This window comes from Cotesia glomerata, linkage group LG3 (genome assembly GCF_020080835.1).
Source record: "Cotesia glomerata isolate CgM1 linkage group LG3, MPM_Cglom_v2.3, whole genome shotgun sequence".
NCBI lineage: Eukaryota > Metazoa > Arthropoda > Insecta > Hymenoptera > Braconidae > Cotesia > Cotesia glomerata.
In genome coordinates, this window is record NC_058160.1 from 18476528 (window position 1) to 18498708 (window position 22181).

At 39.6% G+C, this 22181-nt stretch overlaps 1 protein-coding gene across 1 annotated transcript in view; it reads right to left on the bottom strand.

Moving 5' to 3' along the window:
- LOC123261143 overlaps window positions 1-22181 on the bottom strand; it is a 193078-nt gene extending 170897 nt beyond the window's left edge. The window contains exons 1-3 of the mRNA XM_044722658.1: window positions 21824-22181; window positions 21566-21737; window positions 9917-10016 (exon numbers count right to left, since the gene is read on the bottom strand). Coding sequence (XP_044578593.1) covers window positions 9917-10016; window positions 21566-21737; window positions 21824-21989 — 438 coding nt within the window. The 5' untranslated portion in view covers window positions 21990-22181. The remainder of the gene's footprint in view (window positions 1-9916; window positions 10017-21565; window positions 21738-21823) is intronic.

Consider the following 22181-nt stretch of genomic DNA (forward strand, 5'->3'; position numbering starts at 1 on the left):
AAAAAACATCATTACTATAAAAATGATGGATCCATGTTGACCTGTTAGTTTTAGTAAAACTGATCCTTTCCTAAAATAACAGTTTATTATTTAGAAGATCAAGATAGAATCTTACGTAAGAAAGGGGGGGGGGGGTTCAAAAAATCTTACGTATACTTACATGGGGGGAAGGGGGGGGGGTCAAAAGTCACCAAAATTGTCCTTACATAATTAATGAATGGCCCCTTAAAACAAAACCGATTTCTTGAGCCTTCCAAATCCATGTAACCTCTTATTTATTTATTTATTGAAAATTAAACGCCCATTTGCTATATACAACTAGAAATACAAGTTTGGATTTAATGTCGGAAGAAAAAAACAATATCAGATAATATCAAATTAAACTTTAATTAAATTGAATTAAATTGATTCACTAACGATAGGGAAATAAACATTTTTTTAAAGTTCTTGATGAAAGAGTGGTAAGTACCACCATAAAAATCGATATCTAAGTGCAGAGAGTTGACGTGGTTAGCTATCCTGTTAAGAGGTCCATAAAGAACATAATTTTTTGGAGTCTTCATCATTTTTAGTAGACTTAGACGTCTTAGTGGAAGTCCAGCGGGAGCAAATTTGAAACTGCTGAGTATGTCAGGTGCATCGATGTGTTCATTAACAACTTTATAGAAGAATGCTAAGTCCGCAACCTGGCGTCGATCAGCAAGGCTATTGATTTTGAAACAGGATCGAATGGTGTCGATGGAGAAATTCTGTGGCCTCAGTGCTGAGTGGAACGATAATAACTTGCAAAATTTATTTTGGACCTTCTCAATTCTACTGATGTGGTTGTCAGTGTACGGTGACCAGATAACAGTACCATACTCAAGTATTGGTAAGACTAGAGAACGGTACAGGCTAATCAGGGAGTGAGGATTGCGGAAATCTCTCCCGGTTCTTGTGATGAGTTCCAAAACTTTGAAGGGCTGCAAGGTTATTTTATCGATGTGCTTTACGAAGGAGAGTTTGTTGTCAATTAAAATCCCAAGATCCTTCATGTCCGCAACTACTTGTAGATTCTGGCCATTGAGTTTGTAGTTGTTAATAGTATTACTGTGGGAGCGCGAGTAGGATACTACGGCACACTTTTTGGTATTGAGATCCAGTTTATTATCGATACACCAGTCTGACAATACATCAATGTCATGTTGGAGAAGCTGGGTGTCGGAATCATTTGAGATGGACCTAAAGATCTTCAGATCATTAGCATAAAGCAAACACTCGGACTGAATATTATTGACGATGTCATTGACGAAGATATTAAACAGTAGTGACCCTAAATGATATCCCTGCGGAACTCTGGACGTAACCTCGTACTCTTCAGACAAGTATCTATCTACTCTGACTTGTAAGAATCTACCAGTGAGATACGAGTGGAGCCAATCCAGAGCATTGCCTTCAACGCCGTATCCGTGAAGTTTAGACATAAGAACCACATGATTAACTCGATCAAAAGTCCTACCAAAATCTGTGTGAATAGTGTGTACCTTGAGTCCATCATTCAAGGCATTAAGTAAATAGCCGGTGTATGAGTAGAGGTTGGACGTTGTTGACCTTCCGCCCACGAAACCCTGTTGTTTTGTTGTAATAATGTTCTTAATTGCTTATGTTAAATGCTTGTGTGAGTTGAATTGGGACCAATTTTTCAAATAACTTGGTAAGCGCGGATTGGATGCAAATGGGCCTATAATTGGAAACATAAAATCTTTGACCACTTTTATAGATTGTACTGACATAGGATAACTTCCAAGCACTTGGGGAGGTACCTAGTTAAAGGGATTTGTTAAAAATGTGAGTGATAGGCTCACAGAGCTCCGTTGCGCAGTTCTTTAGGAAGATATTCAGTATTCCATCAGGTCCGGCGCCTTTGTTAGGGTACAGATTAAGCAGCTGTTTGAGAACATCGTCGTATTGGACCTCAATGTAATCGAAATTGGTTTTTAATTCGCTAGGATTTGCGTTAATTGGATGGTTACTATTGAGGACCGGAGAAAAAGTAGTCTTGAAATAAGAGGCATATAGATTGCAGATTTCATGACCAGTAGCAGCAGATAGGTTATTCCAGGCCATTGAAAATGGAATGTCTACATTGTTATGTTTTTTTTTCCTTAATGAACTTCTAGAAGGCGTTCATATCGAACTGGACTATATTCTTAATTTGATCAACATATTTCCTATAGCATTCAGCACAGACTTTTACATTCCCGCCGCAGGGTACTGAAACGGGTGTAATTACTTTGATTTCTCGTTGTCTTGTATTGAGAATGGGCCGATTTCTTGAATTTTATTTTGTTGATGAGTTCATAGGAGAACCAGCAGAGGTAATTGTTGACATACTTTCTATGTACTGGAAAATATTGAGAAATACCTTCCTCAAGCTTACCATATAGCCATCTGACTTTTTCTTCTAAGGTGTCAGCTTCATATAGGCCTATCCAATTTACTTGATAGTAAAAAACGTTGAGGTTGTGATAATCAGCTTTCTTGAAAGTGGCTGGGCTCAGAGGTGTGAGATTAGGTTGAAAGACAATATTTACAGTGAAAGCAGGGTGAAATTTATCCTCTTGAACACATGGTAACACTTTGTCCACACTGGCTTCGACGTTGCAGAAGCAAAGGTCCAGAAGATTATTGCTATAGTTGCATAGGTTGTTTATCTGATTACATTCTAGTAGAGTGAGCCCCATGAATAGCCTTATTACAGTCGGCTCGAGAAATGCTGCTTGGCAAGTTAAAATCACCTACGAGTAGCAACTTGGCATTATTAAATTTATCAGTTACATATGTAAGCTTAGTGAGTAGACTAAGATAATACTCATATGATGAAAGTGGCGGCATGTATACACAACCAACAATAATATCGAAAACAGTACCTTCGATCCTGACGTAGATGAGCTCCAGGTTGCATTCGTCTATGGGAATTAGTTCAGCATGAATGTTGCGTTTAATGGCAATCAGGACACCACCACCTAGTTCAAGACCCAAGATTGTCGGATCCCTATCGTTTCTAAGAATAGTATAAGTGTTATCAATTACCTCGCCATCATGGATTGATGAGTGTGTAACCATGACTCAGTGATGCAAATTAAATCGAAGCCACTAGCCGCGGATGCTGATAGAAATCTGGATAACTTAGTTCGGAGGCCTCGAGTGTTCTGATAGTAGACTTACAGAGCCTTGAGACTTTTCTTTTTCGCTGAGCGGGCGAAAATTTTTATTTACTATCTGTGGTACACCATGGACGTATTTGATGGTTTTACTTTTGTCACCTTTTTTTAAAAAGGTTTCCAGTTTGAAGCGTAGATCATTGAGATGAGATTGTTGCACAGGAGTCAAATCAGGTTTAAAAGTAACTCGGGAGCCGTCATGTTGATTGAGCTTGAAGATTTCCCTGGCATCGACTACTGATTGAGTCTCAATGAGTAATAGACGTGCACGATCAGTTATTGGGCGACCTAGTCTCTGAATTTTAAAGTTGGGCACCTTCGCAGATAACTCAGCAGGTAATGCAGCTGATAGAGAAGTTTTGTCATCTTGAAGACGATCCTTACCAGCTGCTTTGTTAAATTCAGAGATTCCTAAAGCAATAATGTTACTCTTTCTCCGTTTGCGATCGTAGACCTCTTTTATGATGTCCTCTGGTGACGATGCACTCTTGTAGGAATTGAGCTCTAATTGAGTTTAACGCCTACCTCTTCAAGATGGGGCTGCACCGCACGCCGATTTACAAATACTGCCCGTAACTAATCGACGACGCCGAACACACTTTCTTCGAGTGTGTACGGTGAAAGGACTACAGAAGTAGCACTGAAGAAACTATTGGCACCACACTCTCCCCGGAAAGCTTGGTAACCTGCATGCTCATAAAAGAAAATAACTGGTCAGCTGTTGCAGCCTACGCGCAGTGTCTTTTGAAAGAAAAAACCGCAGAAAGGGACCAGTAACCAGGAGTAGTCGTCGTGAGACGCAACACGGACTGGATTGAAGTAATGCTTAAGTGATCCTCATAACATCTATGGGAAAAAGAGAGAGGAGGACATTTAGTTGGTATTGCTGTCAATACTATTGACATCTGAGTCCGACATACCCAGGTCAAACATCTGGGCCTGGCATACGTAAATGTATTGGACCTGCCTCTATAAAACACACGCACACACACACACACACACACACTAGGGCCTGACCTTGTACTAATAGCTGAGCCATATAAATGCCTTAAAGGCAAATTATGGGAAACGGACACGACCACTAGGGCCGTCATTTGGTCCTGTGGCAAGCTCCCATTCCAGAGCGTAGTTAATAATTGCAATGCCGGCTTTGTAGCAGTATCAGTAGATGGCGTTCGCTTCTATAGCTGCTACGCACCACCTAGCCTCTCTATTGTTGACTTCACTAACTTTCTGGATCGACTGACAGAGGACGCGAAGCAGCATCATCCAGTCGCGATAGCCGGCGACTTTAACTCCTGGGCAGTAGACTGGGGTAGCAAGCTAACTAACGCACGAGGTAAAGCGTTACTTGAGGCTTTTACTGCATTAGACGTAGTCTTACTCAACAGTGGTGACACACCAACCTACACCAAAGGAGACGCAAGTTCCATCGTAGACCTCACGTTCGTCAGTAGCAGCCTCGCGAGAGGTAACCTCAACTGGAAGGTGCTGGATATCTACACTGCCAGTGACCACAACGCGATTCTCTGGGAGATATCAAATGACCAGGATACTAGAGGAACTAGTAGGTTACCTAACCACATTCGGTGGAGAGTACAATCTTTCGACGTGGGTACGCTGACGACTGCTTTGGATAATGGCCCGATCACCGCTGGATGCGCAGAAGATCAGACTAAAGAACTTATGAAAAGAGTGACCGAAGCTTGTGACGCCAGTATGCCACGAAAACGAGGCATAAATAGAAGACCCGCGGTGCACTGGTGGAACGATCACATCAGCGCTCTTCGTAAAGAATGCCTCAGGAAAAGAAGAATATCACAGCGTGACTTCCGTCGACCTAACCTTGCAGAACTGGTGGCAGAGTATAAAAAGGCCCGTCGGGAACTAAACAAAGCCATCAAGGATAATAAAAGACGCTGTTGGAAAGAACTCGTCGAAGAAGTGGAGAAGGACCCATGGGGCAAACCGTACAAGGTGGTCACGGCCCACCTGAAATACCAGCCAATGCCGTCGCCTACGTGTCCGCGGCTCCTAGAGAGGATTGTTACTGTGCTGTTTCCTCAACAACCGGTATTCACCGGCCAGTTAAGGCAGCTAAACCCTGAAGACATTCCATCTGTCACGGAAGAAGAACTAATGGAGGCTTGTAACCGCGTAGGGAATAACAAAGCGCCGGGACTAGACGGAATCCCTAATATTGCCTTGAAAACAGCCATAAAGGCAGCACCAACGTTATTCTTGAAAGTTTACAATACGTGCCTCAAGGAAGGGACATTTCCTCGGAAATGGAAACAACAACGACTGGTTCTACTCCCTAAAGGAAAAAAGCCACCAGAAGAGCCGTCATCTTACCGTCCACTTTGTATGCTTGATACAGCCGGTAAGATATTCGAACGCATAATTCATCAAAGAATAGAAGCAGTTGCAGATCCACTCCTGGCAAACAACCAGTATGGATTCCGAAAAGGACGATCAACCCTGGACGCGATCAATCTGGTTGTTACTACGGCCCAGGAGGCAATTGCAGGAACCAGATGGAAGGGTGGTACGAAGAAGTACTGCCTGGTGGCGACGTTAGACATCAAAAACGCCTTCAACTCTGCTAACTGGGACTGCATTATGCAAGCTCTTCAAGAGAAGAACGTGCCAGGATACCTAAGTAAAATAGTAGCTAGCTACTTCACGGATAGAGTCCTCAGATATGACACAAAGGACGGTCCGAAAGAGTACGAAATCACCGGAGGTGTTCCGCAGGGCTCTGTTCTTGGCCCACTGCTGTGGAATATCATGTATGACGGGCTTCTAAGGCTAAAGATCCCAAGAAATATTAAACTTGTAGCGTATGCGGACGACGTGGCCGTAGTGATTGTCGCTAAACACCTGGACGAGATTCACCACATGTTTGATCTAGCATTCCAGCAAGTAAACCAGTGGATGGACACAATGAATCTTCAACTGGCGAAACATAAGACTGAGGCAGTGCTTATTACCAGCAGGAAAGTGTTAGAGACCATCAATCTTAGAGTCGGCGAACAAGAAATCACATCACAACCTTATATCCGATATTTGGGAGTGGTGCTTGATGCCCGTCTCAACTTTAAACAGCAAGTGGAACACGTCAGTGCCAAAGCGTCAGTAGTAAGGGCAAGCCTCGCACGATTGATGCCTAACGTCGGAGGCCCAAAGCAGAGCAGGAGACTATTGTTGGCAACTGTAGTCACATCAGTGCTTACGTACGGAATATCCATTTGGGCCGATGCGCTAGAATTACAAGAAGCATGGAGAAAGGCTGGACCAGTATATCGCCTGAGTGCCCTAAGAGTAGCTTGCGCCTTCCGCACAATATCTGAGGAAGCAGTGTGCGTAATTTCTGGAACTCTACCTCTCAGAGTCCTAGCTGAAGAAAGAAGGAACCTTTACCAACGAAAGAGGTCAACAACACTGAGCGCAGAAGAACTCAGAACGGAACAAAGACAGCACAGCATCGCACGATGGCAATCTCAGTGGGATGCCGCAGAGAAGGGTAGATGGACGCATCGTCTCATACCAAAGATCGACATTTGGCTGAACCGGAAACACGGAGAGGTCAACTACTACCTAACGCAGATGTTGTCAGGACATGGCTGTTTTCGGGCTTATCTTCACCGCTTTAGGCATGACGATTCTCCGGAGTGCCCGTCCTGCCCTGGAGTCACTGAAGATGCGGAGCACGTTCTTTTCGAGTGCTCGCGTTTTAATCCACAACGTGAGGAGCTGGAGAGGATCTTGAAGAGGAGAAGTCAACCAGAGTCAGTCGTAGAAGCAATGCTGTCTTCAGAAGCTGCCTGGAATGCAACGAACACTTTTGCCACAGAAGTGCTTACAGAGCTGCGTTCCATCGAGAGAAAAAGAGCAAAAGACAGAATCTAGAAGGAAGAAATAACATCTTAGCCACCAGAAGGAAGAGCGGCAGCTAATTCCTCCCCCCGCGAAGAAATGCCTTACGGCGGTACCATGGGGGATCAGAGGATAGAAGAGAAAGGGGTTTAGGGTTTAGTGGGTAGGGGCGTTAGCGTCGAGTTTTTAGTATGACGCTGCGTCGAGTCGCCACATATCCAGGCCAAACAACTATGCCTAGAATCCGTAAAAAGGATTCCCCCCCCCCCTAAGGGGAAAAAAAACACACACACACACACACACACACACACACACACACACACACACACACACACACACACACACACACACACATACAGATGTACGGACATCATCGCGGAAACATTCGGGGAAGCTTCCTAGGACCTCAAAACGTCAACATCCGTTGAAAACTCGATTTTCGAAAAACGGGGTGAAACCAATAACTTCCCAACTTTTGAAAATTTTCAATTTTCTTAGCGGTAAGTTAAAAATGATTATAATCTTAATTTTTCTCACTCGTTTTACTTTTTAAGATCACAGGAAGTGTGTGTGTGTGTGCAAAAGAAATTTTTTTCAAATGTGGTTTTTTTGGAATAACTTTCAAACGGCTTTACCGATCGATTTAAAAAACTATTCAGCTTTTAATATAAAAAAAACCACGTCGATTGCCGTCAGCCCGGTCGAAATCGGTTAATTCGTTCGTGAGTTATCATTAACAAAAAAAATAAAAAAAATCGTTTTTTGGGAATTACTTCGAAATTCTTAGTTCAATCAATTTAAACTTAAAAGTTCTTTATGAGGCTTTAAAAACTGCGTTGAATGCTATCAACCACATAAAAATCAGTTTATTCATTCAAAAGTTATTGCGGTTTAAAAATTCGAAAAATAGTGTTTTATTCAACTTCTGGCAGATTTTTGAGCTCGGAGAGCTCAAGATGAAATGAAAATTATATTTTTGAGCTCGAAGATAAATGCAGTTTTGTGCGCTTAAGTATGAAACGAGCGGGAAGTTGCTGAGATGGCCTTTAGGGTCAATCGTTTTCCTAATTTTTTTCTCAAGGAACCCATTGTACCCCATCTTCCTTATGCTGGCAATACGGGATATCTAATGAAGCAGAACTTCTTGATATAATTATAAGTTGAGAATCTAGTTTAAGATCACTAGAATTGATTTTTGATTTGAAGCATCAAATAACGTAAACATGTTGTTCTAGGAAGCAATTAGTAGTGTTGGAGGAAATAGTCTCTTTGGGAGAACAAAGGATATATAAGTAAGAAATGCTCGAAGATGTCGGTTTCTCGTAAATTGCAGTTTAAACAAAAGTTATTTGGATCTTCTTTGTTAACCTTGTTGGTCAATGAAAGGTAGTAGATGAACTTATGTCAGCGAGTCTTAAGTGGGCGAAGACAAGTTTGATTATGCGGGAGCCACTCATTATTAAATAAAGTAGTTCAAGTTTTTTCGAGAACCTCGTTTAGATTACTGTGAGGAAGAAAATCACCTGCAAGATTTAAGATCTCTACATTTTAATAAATCATATTATCTGTTGAAGATCTGACTACCCGTACAAAAATATGATTCCTCATGCTAAGGCCTTAAGGTAGTTCTTTCCCAACCTATAGTTTATGCTACTGCTGTCTTCGTCACGCGCTAGTGTTGCCTCTCTTACAGGCTATTGCTCACTTACTTCCACGCATGACTTTATTTGTTTACTTTACTAGTTTATCAATGATTTCTCAAAAACTATGTAGTAGGGAATTCCATAATTTTGTAGGGTAATTATACATGTATTAATCTAAGTAATATTAGTTTTTCGTAAAACTCTTCAAATTTCTTCAATACAAAAATAATAAAACTTCGCGGTTTTCTCTCTCTTGTCCCATACCGCCTGTATAAAAATGTCATTTTTAATTGCAATTATCTTCGATTAGACGTGGTAAATCGTCTCTAAATTTTAACAGCGTATGTATTATGTATTTAACTACTTCTATACGGAGTCTGGGATATTTCTTGAATTTTTGCTTTTTGGGCCTAACTACCTTAAGCCGAGGTACGGTAGTCAAACATAATCGAGTAGGAAGGAGTGAAAGAAAGGCTATCCGCTTGCTCCTTGGGAAGGACGAATTGGGGCCTGCAGGACGACGGCTAGTCGTGCGTTAGGCGTAACTGAGAATTAGCCACCGGTAATTAGATAGCGAATTATTGCCGATGAAACGTGGTGATATCAATGACAAAAATATCTATATACGCGGCGTGTGTGTATCCATTAAAATACTTTGATACTAGACTATAAACAGATATTTGATATTTCTTTTTGAAAACTAGATTTGGATTTATTATCTCCTCAATATAACCCTGGACTTCGGCGAGATTTATTCAAACCGGAGGTTTATTCACGACTAAGTACCCGAAAAGTGGTCATTACAGGCTAAACAATCTTGATCTAATTAAACAAATATTTGAAGTTATTTTGAAAAAACTTTTAAAAAATTTGTTTTTTGGTTATTATTTTTCTAATATCTTTGAAATGGCTCGAACGATCATCTTCTAATTAGATCTTAATCTCAAAAAGCATTTTTGAAGACCGTGTCGCTCATCCAAAATCAGTTGATTCATTCTGAAAATATTGTCCGGGCCGAAATCTATAACGTCTTACTTTTGAAAATGATTAGTTTTAAAAGCGGGAAGTTAAAAACATCGTGGCATACCGAACTGAAATGAGGAAACTATGTTTGTAACATTAAGATAGAGGTGCAAAATACAATTATGTTCTATAGTGAGAGTGTTCATAAATATACATATAGTTTACAACCTTGATTAAGTTGTTTGTATCTGTGAACTCGAGCATTTCTCTTGTTAAAACTCCCATAATACTATAAAATTCATCGGCAGATTTCACAGCTATAATTCGACTGGAACAAAAATTTGAATAGTTATTTATTGTTACGTCCGAAAAATTTATTGATTTTTTTATTTTTTCAGAAAATAATTTTTTATTTTTCTCTCTTTCATTTTTTTTTATTTTAGTTTAAAACTTCCGGTGACCATAAAACTTAATCTTTATTTCTTTAAACTTAAAATAAAAATCTAAAGTAAATACTTAATGCACTTTAATGACCTTCGTCTAAGAAAAGGAATTTTTTTAAGCCCCTAATAAAAATTAAATCGTAAGGAAGGGCCCAAAAGACGAAATCCAGAGCCTTATCTAATAGGGGGTCATAAAAGTCTCAGGCTAAAAGGACAGGATATTTCCTCGAAATAATAAAATCAAGAAAATATCTTATCCAGATGTCCATCCAAGATAGCATTAAAAAATATAATAAAAACTGAGACTAATTTTTTTTGTTCGTTTCAACTATCTAAATAAAAATAAATTTCTTTATCTCACTAAAATTACTAACTAATCAAGAAAAGAGAAAGGTTCTACAAACGAAATTTTATTTTCTAAAATAATTAAAATAAAATTTTATAGTACATTTCCAATTTCCAAAAAAACAAAAATTCTATAATAAATTTCTAATTTCTAAAATAACTAAAATAGAAATTCTATAATCTCTAATTTCTAAAATAACTAAAATGAAATTTTATAATAAATTTTAATTTCTAAAATAATTAAAAAAGAAATTCCATAATAAATTCCTAATTTCTCAAATAAATAAAATAGAAATTCTATAACAAATCTCTAATTTCTAAAATAACTAAAATAAAATTCTATAGTAAATTTTAATTTCTAAAATAATTAAAAATAAAATTCCATAATAAATTTCTAAAAGAGATGATTGACACCCTAAAATTTAAATTTCACAATCGTTAATAACTGATATTAAAATGTGAAATGAAATGAGGGAATTAAGTAAAGTCAAAAGTTACACTGATCACAAAAATTAATAAATTTTTGTTTAACTAAAAAATATAATTAATTTTAAGATTTTATAATTTTCATAATATAAAATAGGTTAATTTCAACGTAAGATTTTAAAATAAATAAATAAATATGTACATGTCAGTATGTGTGTGGGTGCGCACACATACAGGCTTGCATTAGGGCGTGTCCTATTTGCTTTCCCAAAGGGAATGGGACTAGAGTCCAGAAAACTGTATCCTCATTGGATAGAAGTTTCCCCCGGAAAATATACAATCTCGGTCTGACTTCAAAACTATAAAAGGGCACGTTTCCCTCAAAAAAGGGGCCATTACTAATATATTCTTTTTCGAGTTCTGAATGACCAACTCGGTCATCCAGTTTAGTCATTATGTAGAATTTCTAACGAAGCGTGGCTACCCCGCTCGTACTATGTCTACGAAAATATTCGAGCTTCTAGTGAGTGGTTCAATTTATACTAAATTCAATTTTGTCTAAAAGCGTGGTCCTACCGCTTATATCTAAAATTCTATAACAACATGGTCATCCCGTTTGTGTATTTTCAAAAATTTAATAAGTGATCAGTGAGAACTAAGAGGTACTGTACTATTTGTAATCATTTATAAACCGTTCGTTGTTTTCTATCTCAATTTAATCAATTCAGTTTTGTATTGTATATTTTCAATTTCACTAATTTGTGTTCAATATATTTTATAATTGAGAATTCTAATCGTATCATTTATATTAACCTTTCCAGACAAAATTAAATTAAGATCCTGGTCTATAGGTCGAAAGACTTGGGCCGAAATAAAATTAACTAATTAAGTCTGATCTGGACATAACATTATCTAAAACTTCAATTATCAATAACAATAACATCTTAATGAATAGAGGAATTATCCAATTTTAGTTAGTTGTAATTCGATGATTTAATAGCGATTCTCAACTACAGACACCGCTTATATGTATACTTTGTATAAGAACTAACACCCTGGGAAAAAATGATCAGACCTGACCATGCTTGTTCATGTATGATCAGGCCTGAAATTAGACCTGTTCATGCCTGTTCATTAGGGTGATTTATTTCCGCCAAAATTTTTTTTTCTCGGTGCTCAGGCAAAATATTAATCTACATGTAAAAAAAAAAATATCATCAAGTTTGAGTTCTTAATATCAATTTTAAGTACTTACAATTTAAATTTGAAGTTTTCCCATATAAATTGCATACAAAAAAAATTTTTTTTTTCAAATTTCGAATGCTTAGCCACCTTTTACAATATTGTGAACCGGTTTGATGGACCTTATGAAGAATTTCACGTCCTTCAAAATTGCTTTTGTGTTTTTTTGTGTGACTTGCACTGGTTCGCCAGTTCTAATCATCAAATCTCAGTTTTTTAAATAAATAGTTTTGTTTTTTTAATTTTTTTGAGCAAACCGTACAAGTTTTTTTTTGAGATTCAAAATTCATATTTATGAAAAAAAAAAAAAAAAACAATACAGTTCTATAAATTTCAGGATCTTTTAAGATCAGTACAAGGTATTATACAAAAAAAATTAGGAAAACGGTTGACCCTGGAGGCCATCCCTGCAACTTCCCGCTAATTCCATACTTAGGCGCTTAAAATTGCACTGGCGCTTAAAATTGCACTGGCGCTTAAAATTGCCATGGTGCTCTTCGAGCTCAAAAATACAATTTCTGTTCTTTTTAGCTCTCCGAGCTCAAAAAGATAACTTTTCTATGCTTTTGAGCTCTTTGAGCTCAAAAGGCTAATAGAGATTTGATAAAACACTATTTTTTGAATTTTAAAACCGCAATAACTTTTGAATGAATGAACCGATTTTCACGCAGTTGGCGGCATTCGACGCAATCTTTCAAGCTTCATAAAGAATCTTCAAGTTTTAACTGATCGAATTAGGAATTTCGGAGTAATTCTGAAAAAACACTTTTTTCGGTTTTCTTTCGTTCACGATATCTTTCGAACGAATTTACCGATTTTGACCGGATGAGCAGCAATCAACGTGGGTTTCCAAGGTGAAGAGCTGAATAGTTTTTGGAGCTGATCCATTAAGCCGTTTAAAAGTTATTCCAAAAAAACCCCATTTGAAAAAAATTATTTTTTCAGTTTTATGGAGATTTCTCAAAATCTATCGATCTGAATCGGTCCAAATACATTTTGATATCTAAGTTTGGTCAAGCCCTTTCAAATGGCATCAACCGCAATGAAATCGGTCAATCCGTTCAAAAGTTATAAGCGGTTCACATACTTTCACACACACACACACACACACACACACACACACACACACATACACACCGTGTCGGGCTGCTGGGACTCGCATCAGGCGCCTCCCCAGGTGGCGGATAGGGGAATGCCCGGCAGATATGTCAGGTACCGAGGAAATAAAATACTCGGGCTGGACCAAACCCAGCAAAACAAAACGATATAGAAATGTCACAGAACTTTCAAACATCGTTTACCGCACAGGGGAGGGATACCTCAGTGCCAGCGAGGGAAGGCGTGCAAACGGGCCTGAACTCGTCGTCATCAAGCGACTGTTTGGACAGCAGGGTGGACCCCATGGCAACCTACTTCATGAGCGTCTATCTCTCATCTAACGAAGGGATGAGTGTGTTCCGACAGAAACTGGCAAATATAGAAGATGCGGTCACTAAGTTCGACAGCGAAGTCATCGTAGCCGGAGACTTCAACGCTAAATCGGCTGAGTGGGGCGCTGCTTTCTCCGATACCAGAGGTAACGAGGTCGCTGACGTCGCGGCTAGACTCGACCTCATAGTGCTGAACACCGGGAGCACCACGATCTTTAGAAGGCCAGGGTACCAAGAATCCATCCTCGACATTTCGTTGGCGACTCCAAGGACTGCCAACATGATCGAAGACTGGACTGTATCCGAAGAATACAGTGGCAGTGATCACCAGTTCGTGAAATTCAACGTTGGATTGGCATCTGCTCCAGTTTCACAACGCGACCTTTCTAAGCGGAAGTGAAATACCAAGAGGCTTGATCCAGAGGCAATGCGAGCTTCACTTGCACGAAGCTGGTCTATCCTTCAGAACAACCCGACTCCGGATACCTGCAGCGAGACAGAAAAGGCAGCGCTAAATACGATGAAGGAGATTGCTGCCGCATGTGACGCCTCTATGCCGCGGCTGAAAAATCAGAGTTTCCACAGGTCGGCCTACTGGTGGTCAGCAGACATAGCATAACTTCGCAAAATATGCCATCAGCTACGTCGCCGCACAACGAGAACCGCGAAACGCTCCCCAAGCCAGGACTTGTATTCAAAAGAGTACAAGCAGGCTAAAGAGACGCTAAACCGAGCCATCAAAGCAAGAAAAGCAATGTTATGGAAAGAGATCTGTAATGATCTCGACAAGGACATCTGGGGTAAAGCCTACCAAATTGTCACCAAACGACTTGGAAAGGCTTCACCAGAAGCGCCGAAGTCTCCTGCCTTAATGGACAGCATTGTAGCGGAGCTTTTCCCCAAACACCCGCCGCGGGAAAAGAAACACTACGCTAAAAACAGCAAAGGGACACCCTTCACAACTAAAGAACTACTAGACGCGGCCAAGTCACTCAAAACAGGAAAGGCACCTGGACCTGATGGCATCCCGGCAGCGGTGATCAAGATTGTAGCCCTGGAATACCCATACATACTCTTGAATACCTACAACGCATGCTTGGCAACTGGCACGTTTCCCGCGGTCTGGAAGCGGCAGAGATTGGTTCTCTTAAACAAAGGAAAGGAAACCCCCGTAACACCTTCGTCGTTTAGACCACTCTGTATGCTAGACATTGCTGGAAAACTGCTCGAGAAGCTCATACAAGGGAGACTTCGCAACGACATCGACCGTGCTGGAGGTTTTGCCACCAACCAGCATGGCTTCCGGAAAGGTCGTTCGACAGTCGAAGCGATTGAGAAAGTCATAAAGACAGCAACAAAAGCATGGTCTGGTAGCCTCAAAGCTCGTAAAGTATGCCTTCTCCTCACGCTAGATTTCAAAAACGTATTTAACAGCGCAAATTGGGGAGACATTTTAGACGCTCTGGAGCACAAGTTTGACGCGGAGCCAGAGAATCTGGCACTAGTCGACAACTACCTTGACGATAGAAAGCTAATAGTGGAAACCACTGAAGGCCCACAAGAATACGCCATAACGGCCGGCGTGCCGCAAGGCTGAATAATGGGGCCCGATCTATGGAACGCAGACTACGACGAGCTTCTTGAAATCCTGTTGCCAGAGCAAGTAGAGCTAACAGGCTTTGCAGACGACGTTGCGGCCACTATAGTGGTGGACATCGTAGAAGAGGCCGAATTGCTAGTTTGGGAAACCATTGATGCTGTCGAGACTCGGCTTGATAAGCATCACCTGAAACTCGCCAAACGGAAAACAGAGATGGTCGTTTTGACACGTCAAAAATGGTTCCCAAAACCATTCGCTGTGGACATGGGAGGAACAACACTGACGTCAACAAGGGCCCTGCGCTATCTAGGGGTAATGATAGACGAGAAACTATCTTTCCGTGAACACCTCGACAGTGCCTGCAAGAAAGCCAGCAAGGCTGTGTCCAGCCTAGCACGAATTATGACCAACACCATGGGACGAAGAACAAAAAAGATAAGAGTTCTTTTAGAAGCAGTCCACTCGGTACTGCTTTATAAAGCGGAGATATGGGCAGACATATTAAAGCAGAAGACCTACCGGTGAAAGATAGCAGCAGTACAGCGGCGAGGGGCTCTCAGGGTTGCCTGCGCCTACCACACAGTTTCCGAAGCAGCTGTATTGGTCATTGCGGGAGCCGCGCCTATCGACCTATTAGCGTTCGAAAGAACAAAACTCTATGACGCCAAAGATAGTGACGAAAACATGAAGGACGCAAGAGCGAGGATAAAGGTGGAAACGCAGCAAGAGTGGCAGGACCGATGGACATCGGGACAGACGGGCAGATGGACGGCGCGCCTGATCCCAAGCATCAACGTCTGGCTTTCTCGGAAGCACGGGGACACGGACTTCTTCCTGACCCAGCTATTGACGGGACATGGGCAGTTCAATGCCTATCTTTTCAAGGTGGGTTTGCACAACACACTAATGTGCAAATACTGCCCAGACAAAATTGACAACGCCGAGCACACGTTTTTCGAGTGTGATCGTTGGAAGGACGACAGAATCAGCACCGAAGAAACAATAGGCACCACGCTCTCCCCTGAGTGCTTGATAACCTGCATGATTAAAAAAGAAGAAAACTGGACAGCTGTCGCAGCCTACGCGCAGCGCCTTTTAAAAGAAAAAATCGCAGAAAGGGATTAGAAACCAGTAGTAACAAGAAGTAGGTGTCGTGAGACACAACATGGACTGGATTGAAGTCATGCTAATGCGGTCCTGATCCAGTCTTCCCTGTAACATCCATGAGGAAAGGAGAGGAGGATGTTTAGTCGGTATTGTTGCAAAATAATATTGACTTCTGAGTCCGACATACCCAGGCAAACACTAAGTCCTGGCACCAACACCAAGTCCTGGCATACATAAATGTATTTTACCTGCTCCATAAAAAAAAAAAATTAGGAAAACGGTTGACCTTCAAGGCCATCCCTGCAACTTCCCGCCATTTCTATACCTGAACGCTTGAAATTTTACTTATGACTTCTTCGAGCTCATAAATACGATTTGTGTGTTATTTTCAGCTCTCCGAGCTTAAAAAATAGCTTTTGTATGCTTTTGAACTCTTCGAGATCAAAAGTTTGATAAAACACTTTTTTTTGAATTTTCAAATCGCAGTAACTTTTGAATGTATGAACGGATTTTCACGCAGTTGGTGGCATTCAACGCAGTTTTTTAAGCTCCATGAAGAAAATTCAAGTTTAAATTGATAGAACGAAAAATTTCGGAGTAATTCCGAAAAAAATGCTTTTTTCGGTTTTCTTTCGTCAACGATAACTCACGAACGAATCAACCGATTTTGACCGGACTGGCGGCGATCGACGTAGTTTTTTATGTTAAGAGCTGATTAGTTTTTGGAATCGATCGGTAAAGCTGTTTAAAAGTTATTCCAAAAAACCACTTTTGAAAAAATTTTTTTTTGTAGTTTTTTTGCGATTTCTCAAAATCTACCGGTCCGAATCGTTCTAAAATAAATTCAAAATCTAAGTTTAGTCAAGCCCTTTCGAATGGAACCAACCGCGATTAAATCGGTCAAGCCGTTAAAAAGTTATGAAAGGTTTACATACATCCATACATACACACACACACACACACACACACACACACACACACACACACACACACACACACACACACACACACACAAATACACACACACATACAACACTCAAATATGACACAAAAAACGGTCCAAGGGAGTACGAAATAACCGGAGGAGTGCCACAGGGCTCGGTTTTGGGTCCTTTGCTGTGGAGCATCATGTATGATGGTCTCCTGAGAGTTGCATTACCATCAGAGGTGAAACTTGTTGCATATGCCGATGATGTAGCGGTAGTGATTGTCGCGAAACACTTGGAAGAGATCAATCTGGCTATCGATATCACATTTAGCCGGATTAACCTATGGATGGAGATGATGAAGTTGGAGTTAGCCAAGCACAAAACTGAAGCTGTGCTCATCACCAGCAGAAAGATCGTAGAAAACATCAAGCTGAATGTCGGCGAGCAGGAGATCGCATCGCAACCATTTATCCGATATCTGGGGGTGACGCTGGATGCCCGACTGAACTTTAAGCAACAGGTCGAACACGTAAGTGCTAAAGCATCAGCGGTGGTAACTAGCCTATCAAGACTGATGCCGAATGTTGGAGGCCCGAAGCAGAGCAGGAGACTATTGCTGTCGTCAATAGTCACATCAGTGCTCACATATGGAATATCCGTTTGGGCAGACGCGCTGGAGACCCAAGAATCATGGAGGAAAGCCGGACCGGTCTACCGATTAAGTGCACTGAGAGTTGCAAGCGCCTTCCGCACAATATCCGAGGAGGCAGTGAGCGTCATTTCTGGAACTCTGCCTCTTAGATTTCTAGCTAAGGAAAGACGGAACCTATACCACCGAAAGAGATCATCTACATCGAGCGCTGAAGAACTGAGAACCGAAGAGCGACAACATAGTATAGCAAGATGGCAACAACTATGGGATGCTGCGGAGAAGGGAAGATGGACTCATCGACTTATACCAAGGATTGACGTTTGGCTTAACCGGAATCACGGTGAGGCCAACTACTATCTGATCCAGATGTTGTCAGGACACGGCTGTTTCCGGGAGTACCTTCATCGCTTTAAGCACGATAATTCCCCAGAGTGTCCGTCTTGCCCAATAGTTGCTGAAAATGCGGAGCACGTTTTCTTTGAGTGCCCTCGTTTTAACCCACAGCGTGATGAGTTAGAGAAGATTCTGAACAAGAAAATCACACCAGAGTCAATAGTAGAAGAAATGCTGTCATCCGAAGCTGCCTGGAACGCCACAAGCACGTTTACCACCGAAGTGCTTACAGAGCTGCGTTCCATTGAAAGAAAAAGGGCAAATGACAGAAACTAGAAGGAAGGAAAAATAACACCTTAGCCACCAGAAGAAATAGCAGTAGCTAGATCCTCCCCTCACGAAGTAATGCCTGACGGCGGTTTCCATGAGGGATTAGAGGAAAGAAGAAAAGGGGTTTAGGGTTTAGTGGGTAGGGGCGTTAGCGTCGAGTTTTAGTATGACACTGCGTCGAGTCGCCACATATCCAGGCCGAACAGCTATGCCTGGAATCCGTAAAAGGGATTCCCCCCCTCTAAGTTAAAAAAAAAAAAAAAAAAAAAAACACATACATACATACATACATACAGACACCATCTCCGGAATAGTCAGGTTAGCTTCCTAAGACCTCTAAACGTCGAGATTCGATGAAAACTCGATTTTCGTAAAACGGGGTGAAAACAATAACTACCCGATTTTTGAAAATCTTTGATTTTCTTAGCGGGAAGTTAAATAAAAAAAACACACACACACACACACATGCATACAGACATAGTGACAACCTCGCGGAGATAGTCAGGGAAGCTTCCTGTGACCTTCAAACGTAGAGATCTGATGAAAACTCGAATTTTGCAAAACGGGGTGAAACCAATAACTTCCCGATTTTCGAAAATCTTTGATTTTCTTAGCGGGAAGTTAAAAATTGAACCAAAATTTTAATGTTGATCATCATTTTTGACGATTTTCAAAAATTCAAAATTTGACAAATTTGGCATTTTTCAAAGTTTTTTTCTAAAAATTTTTTTTCTCAATAGCCCCAAGTGTTCCCTTTAGAAAAAACGAAAGGTCATTCCTATATCTATAATACGGTTCGAGATATTACAAAAACAAAATTGAAAAACTGAAAATGGCTGTAAATTCATTAAATATTGGTCAGAGAACTTTTTTTTACGGGTCAGTCTTTTTTTCTCCCTACTTTGTGCAGTTTGCTCAAAAAAAAATTTAAAAAAAAAACTATTCATTCAAATGACTGAACTTGGATGACTCCTACATGCGAACCAGTGCGAGTTACACAAAAAAACACCAAAGCAATTTCGAAGAACGTGAAATTCCTCATAAGATCCATCAAACCGATTCACAATATCATAAAAGGTGGCTAAGCATTGAAAATTTGAAAAAAAAAAAAAATTTTTTTTGTATGCAATTTATATGGGAAAACTTCAAATTTAAATTGTAAGTACTTAAAATTAATATTTAGAGCTCAAATTTGATGAGAATACTTTTTTCTATACGTAGATTAATATTTTGCCTGAACACCGAGAAAAAAAAATTTTTTGGCGGAAATGAATCACCCTACTGTTCATGCCTGTTCATTTCTGAAGCGTTAAATACGCTCAGACCTGATCATACTTATCCATGCGTGCTCATATCTGTTTATGTCTGTTCATGTCTGTTCATGTCTGTTCATGTCTGAAGCGTTAAATACGCTCAGGTCTGATCATACCTGTCCAAGCCTGATCATTTATGAAGCGTTAAATACACTCAGGCTTGATCATATCTGTCCATGTCTGATCATGTCTAATCTTGCCTAGAAAAAGATTAAAACTCAAATGTCATTTTCAGTCTGGAAAAAAAATTTTATAGAACTATAGAGTGCAGTTCTTTTTTTAAAATTAATTTGTTCCGTATAAAGTATTAGTTTCTATCCTCTTATAAATTTTAAATGTACAACTTTCATCAAAAATTTCATCTTAAGCATAAACTTTTTGATTTTCCACGCCGAAACGATGATTTTTAACGATGATTTTTGACGCAATGACACAAAATTTTTTACTGTGTTCCATTAAATACGCAAAAAACAAGATTATTCAGCAAAAGTTTGAGTTTGATAGCGTGCAAATACTAAAATATATCAGTTAATATCGATAGGCGATGTCCTTTCAAGGTGTCTGTTATTATCTTAAGCTACGCTTTGGTCCATTGCAGTAGTATCAAAGGCTGCTAAATTGTTGAACACGCAGATAATTCTCAGTTTCCTATACGTTTTAAATAAAAAAACTTAAAAATTAAAAGAAAACAATAAAATTATAAGTCTGGAATAAACCTTAAAAAAATTTTTTTTTCACTGTACATAGAACCATATGTTAATGGAGCGAAAAAAATACATAGCCGTTCCAAATAAATCACTCTAATATATAATTAATTATTAATAACTAATAAAGTGGGTATAGTTAACTCCCTCAACTATAAGGATAAGTCATGTATAAAATTTAAATTACTTGAAGTAGTTTGAAAGATACCTAAAAGTAAAGATAAGTCATTTGGTCAAGAGGTAACGTGAAAGTCTAGAGAGCGTGGCATCTGAGGTTCCAACCCCCGCAGGCGCCACTATTTTTTTTTTTTTTTTATGGACCTGATCGAGTCAGACATGAACAGATCTGATCAGACATAAACATGTCTGGCCAGGTCTGATCAGACCCGGTCATTTTTCACATTTTTATAAATATAAATAATGCTGTGAAGCGGGAAAGAATAGGAGTTACGGTAATTATTACGTGAAGCGTTCCACATTCACGTAACAGGATATTGGTAGGAAAGGATTGAGAAAGGAATGTGGAGAGGATCATCTTAATGTGAGTTTATAGAATATGCGAGAAAAAATTATTAGATAGCTCGGACTGGGATTCGAACCCAGAAACTTCCGAAGACATGTCGGCTACTCTACCATTTGAGCTATCCGGTCTATACTAAATTTTCTTTCGCTTATTCTATATGCATTAAGCCACACCGTCCATCTTACGGTAAGCATTTTTATAAATATAAATATTCCGGACATATTTCAGACCTGAAGACTCATGTGCCTGTTCATATCTGATCATTTTTTCCTGGGACAATACAAAAATTAAAAATGAAATGTGATTTAAATAACGTCTTAGATTTTTGAAAAGCTCAGCAACAGTGATTTTTGAGCGCTTCAAGCTTTAAAATAGCGAGGCATTGTAAGAATACTCAATTGAGTTAATAATTTTTTAGATTTATCGTTCAGGGATGTAAATGTATGCATTTTGGATTTCTAATTTATACTATTGTATTAAAAAAAGTATTGGATACATACTCGGAAATCCCTTTCCAAATAGCTAAAGCTGTTTTCAGAAGAATTTCGTTGCCTTCTAGAAAGATTAGGTCCCAAATACGAAGGACAGTATTTTCAGGTAAACAATGACAAAATAGTGTAAGGAACCATTGCATAGTAAATACATTTATTAAAGGTGGTTCATAACTGCTCCCTGTAAATATAAATCCATAATCCAATTAATACATTCTAGAAAATAAGTAATACTTATAAGTAACCGAACGAATGTCAACAAAATACCTGTTGCTTTACTTTTGTTTTTGTTTTGTAAAGATTCTATATGTTTAGATAGTCTTGGTAGCTTTAAACGTAACAAATCTTTGAATACAGCCATATCCACAGTCAAACCACGAAGATTATCCGCAAAGTAACCCTCTGGTAATACTCCTTCAACTAAATATATCATAATTTTCACCGCAGAAGTCTCAGCTTTGTCGGTGACTTGCAAAATTAGGGCAGCAAGAACATTAAGGCCTTGACAATATCCAACGGATTTGTTCCATCGCGCAAATCCTAATAACACACGACGCAATACCCCTTGATTATCACGACCAGCAGCACCGCAAAATAAACTACAACCAGTTCTATGTAAATCCTA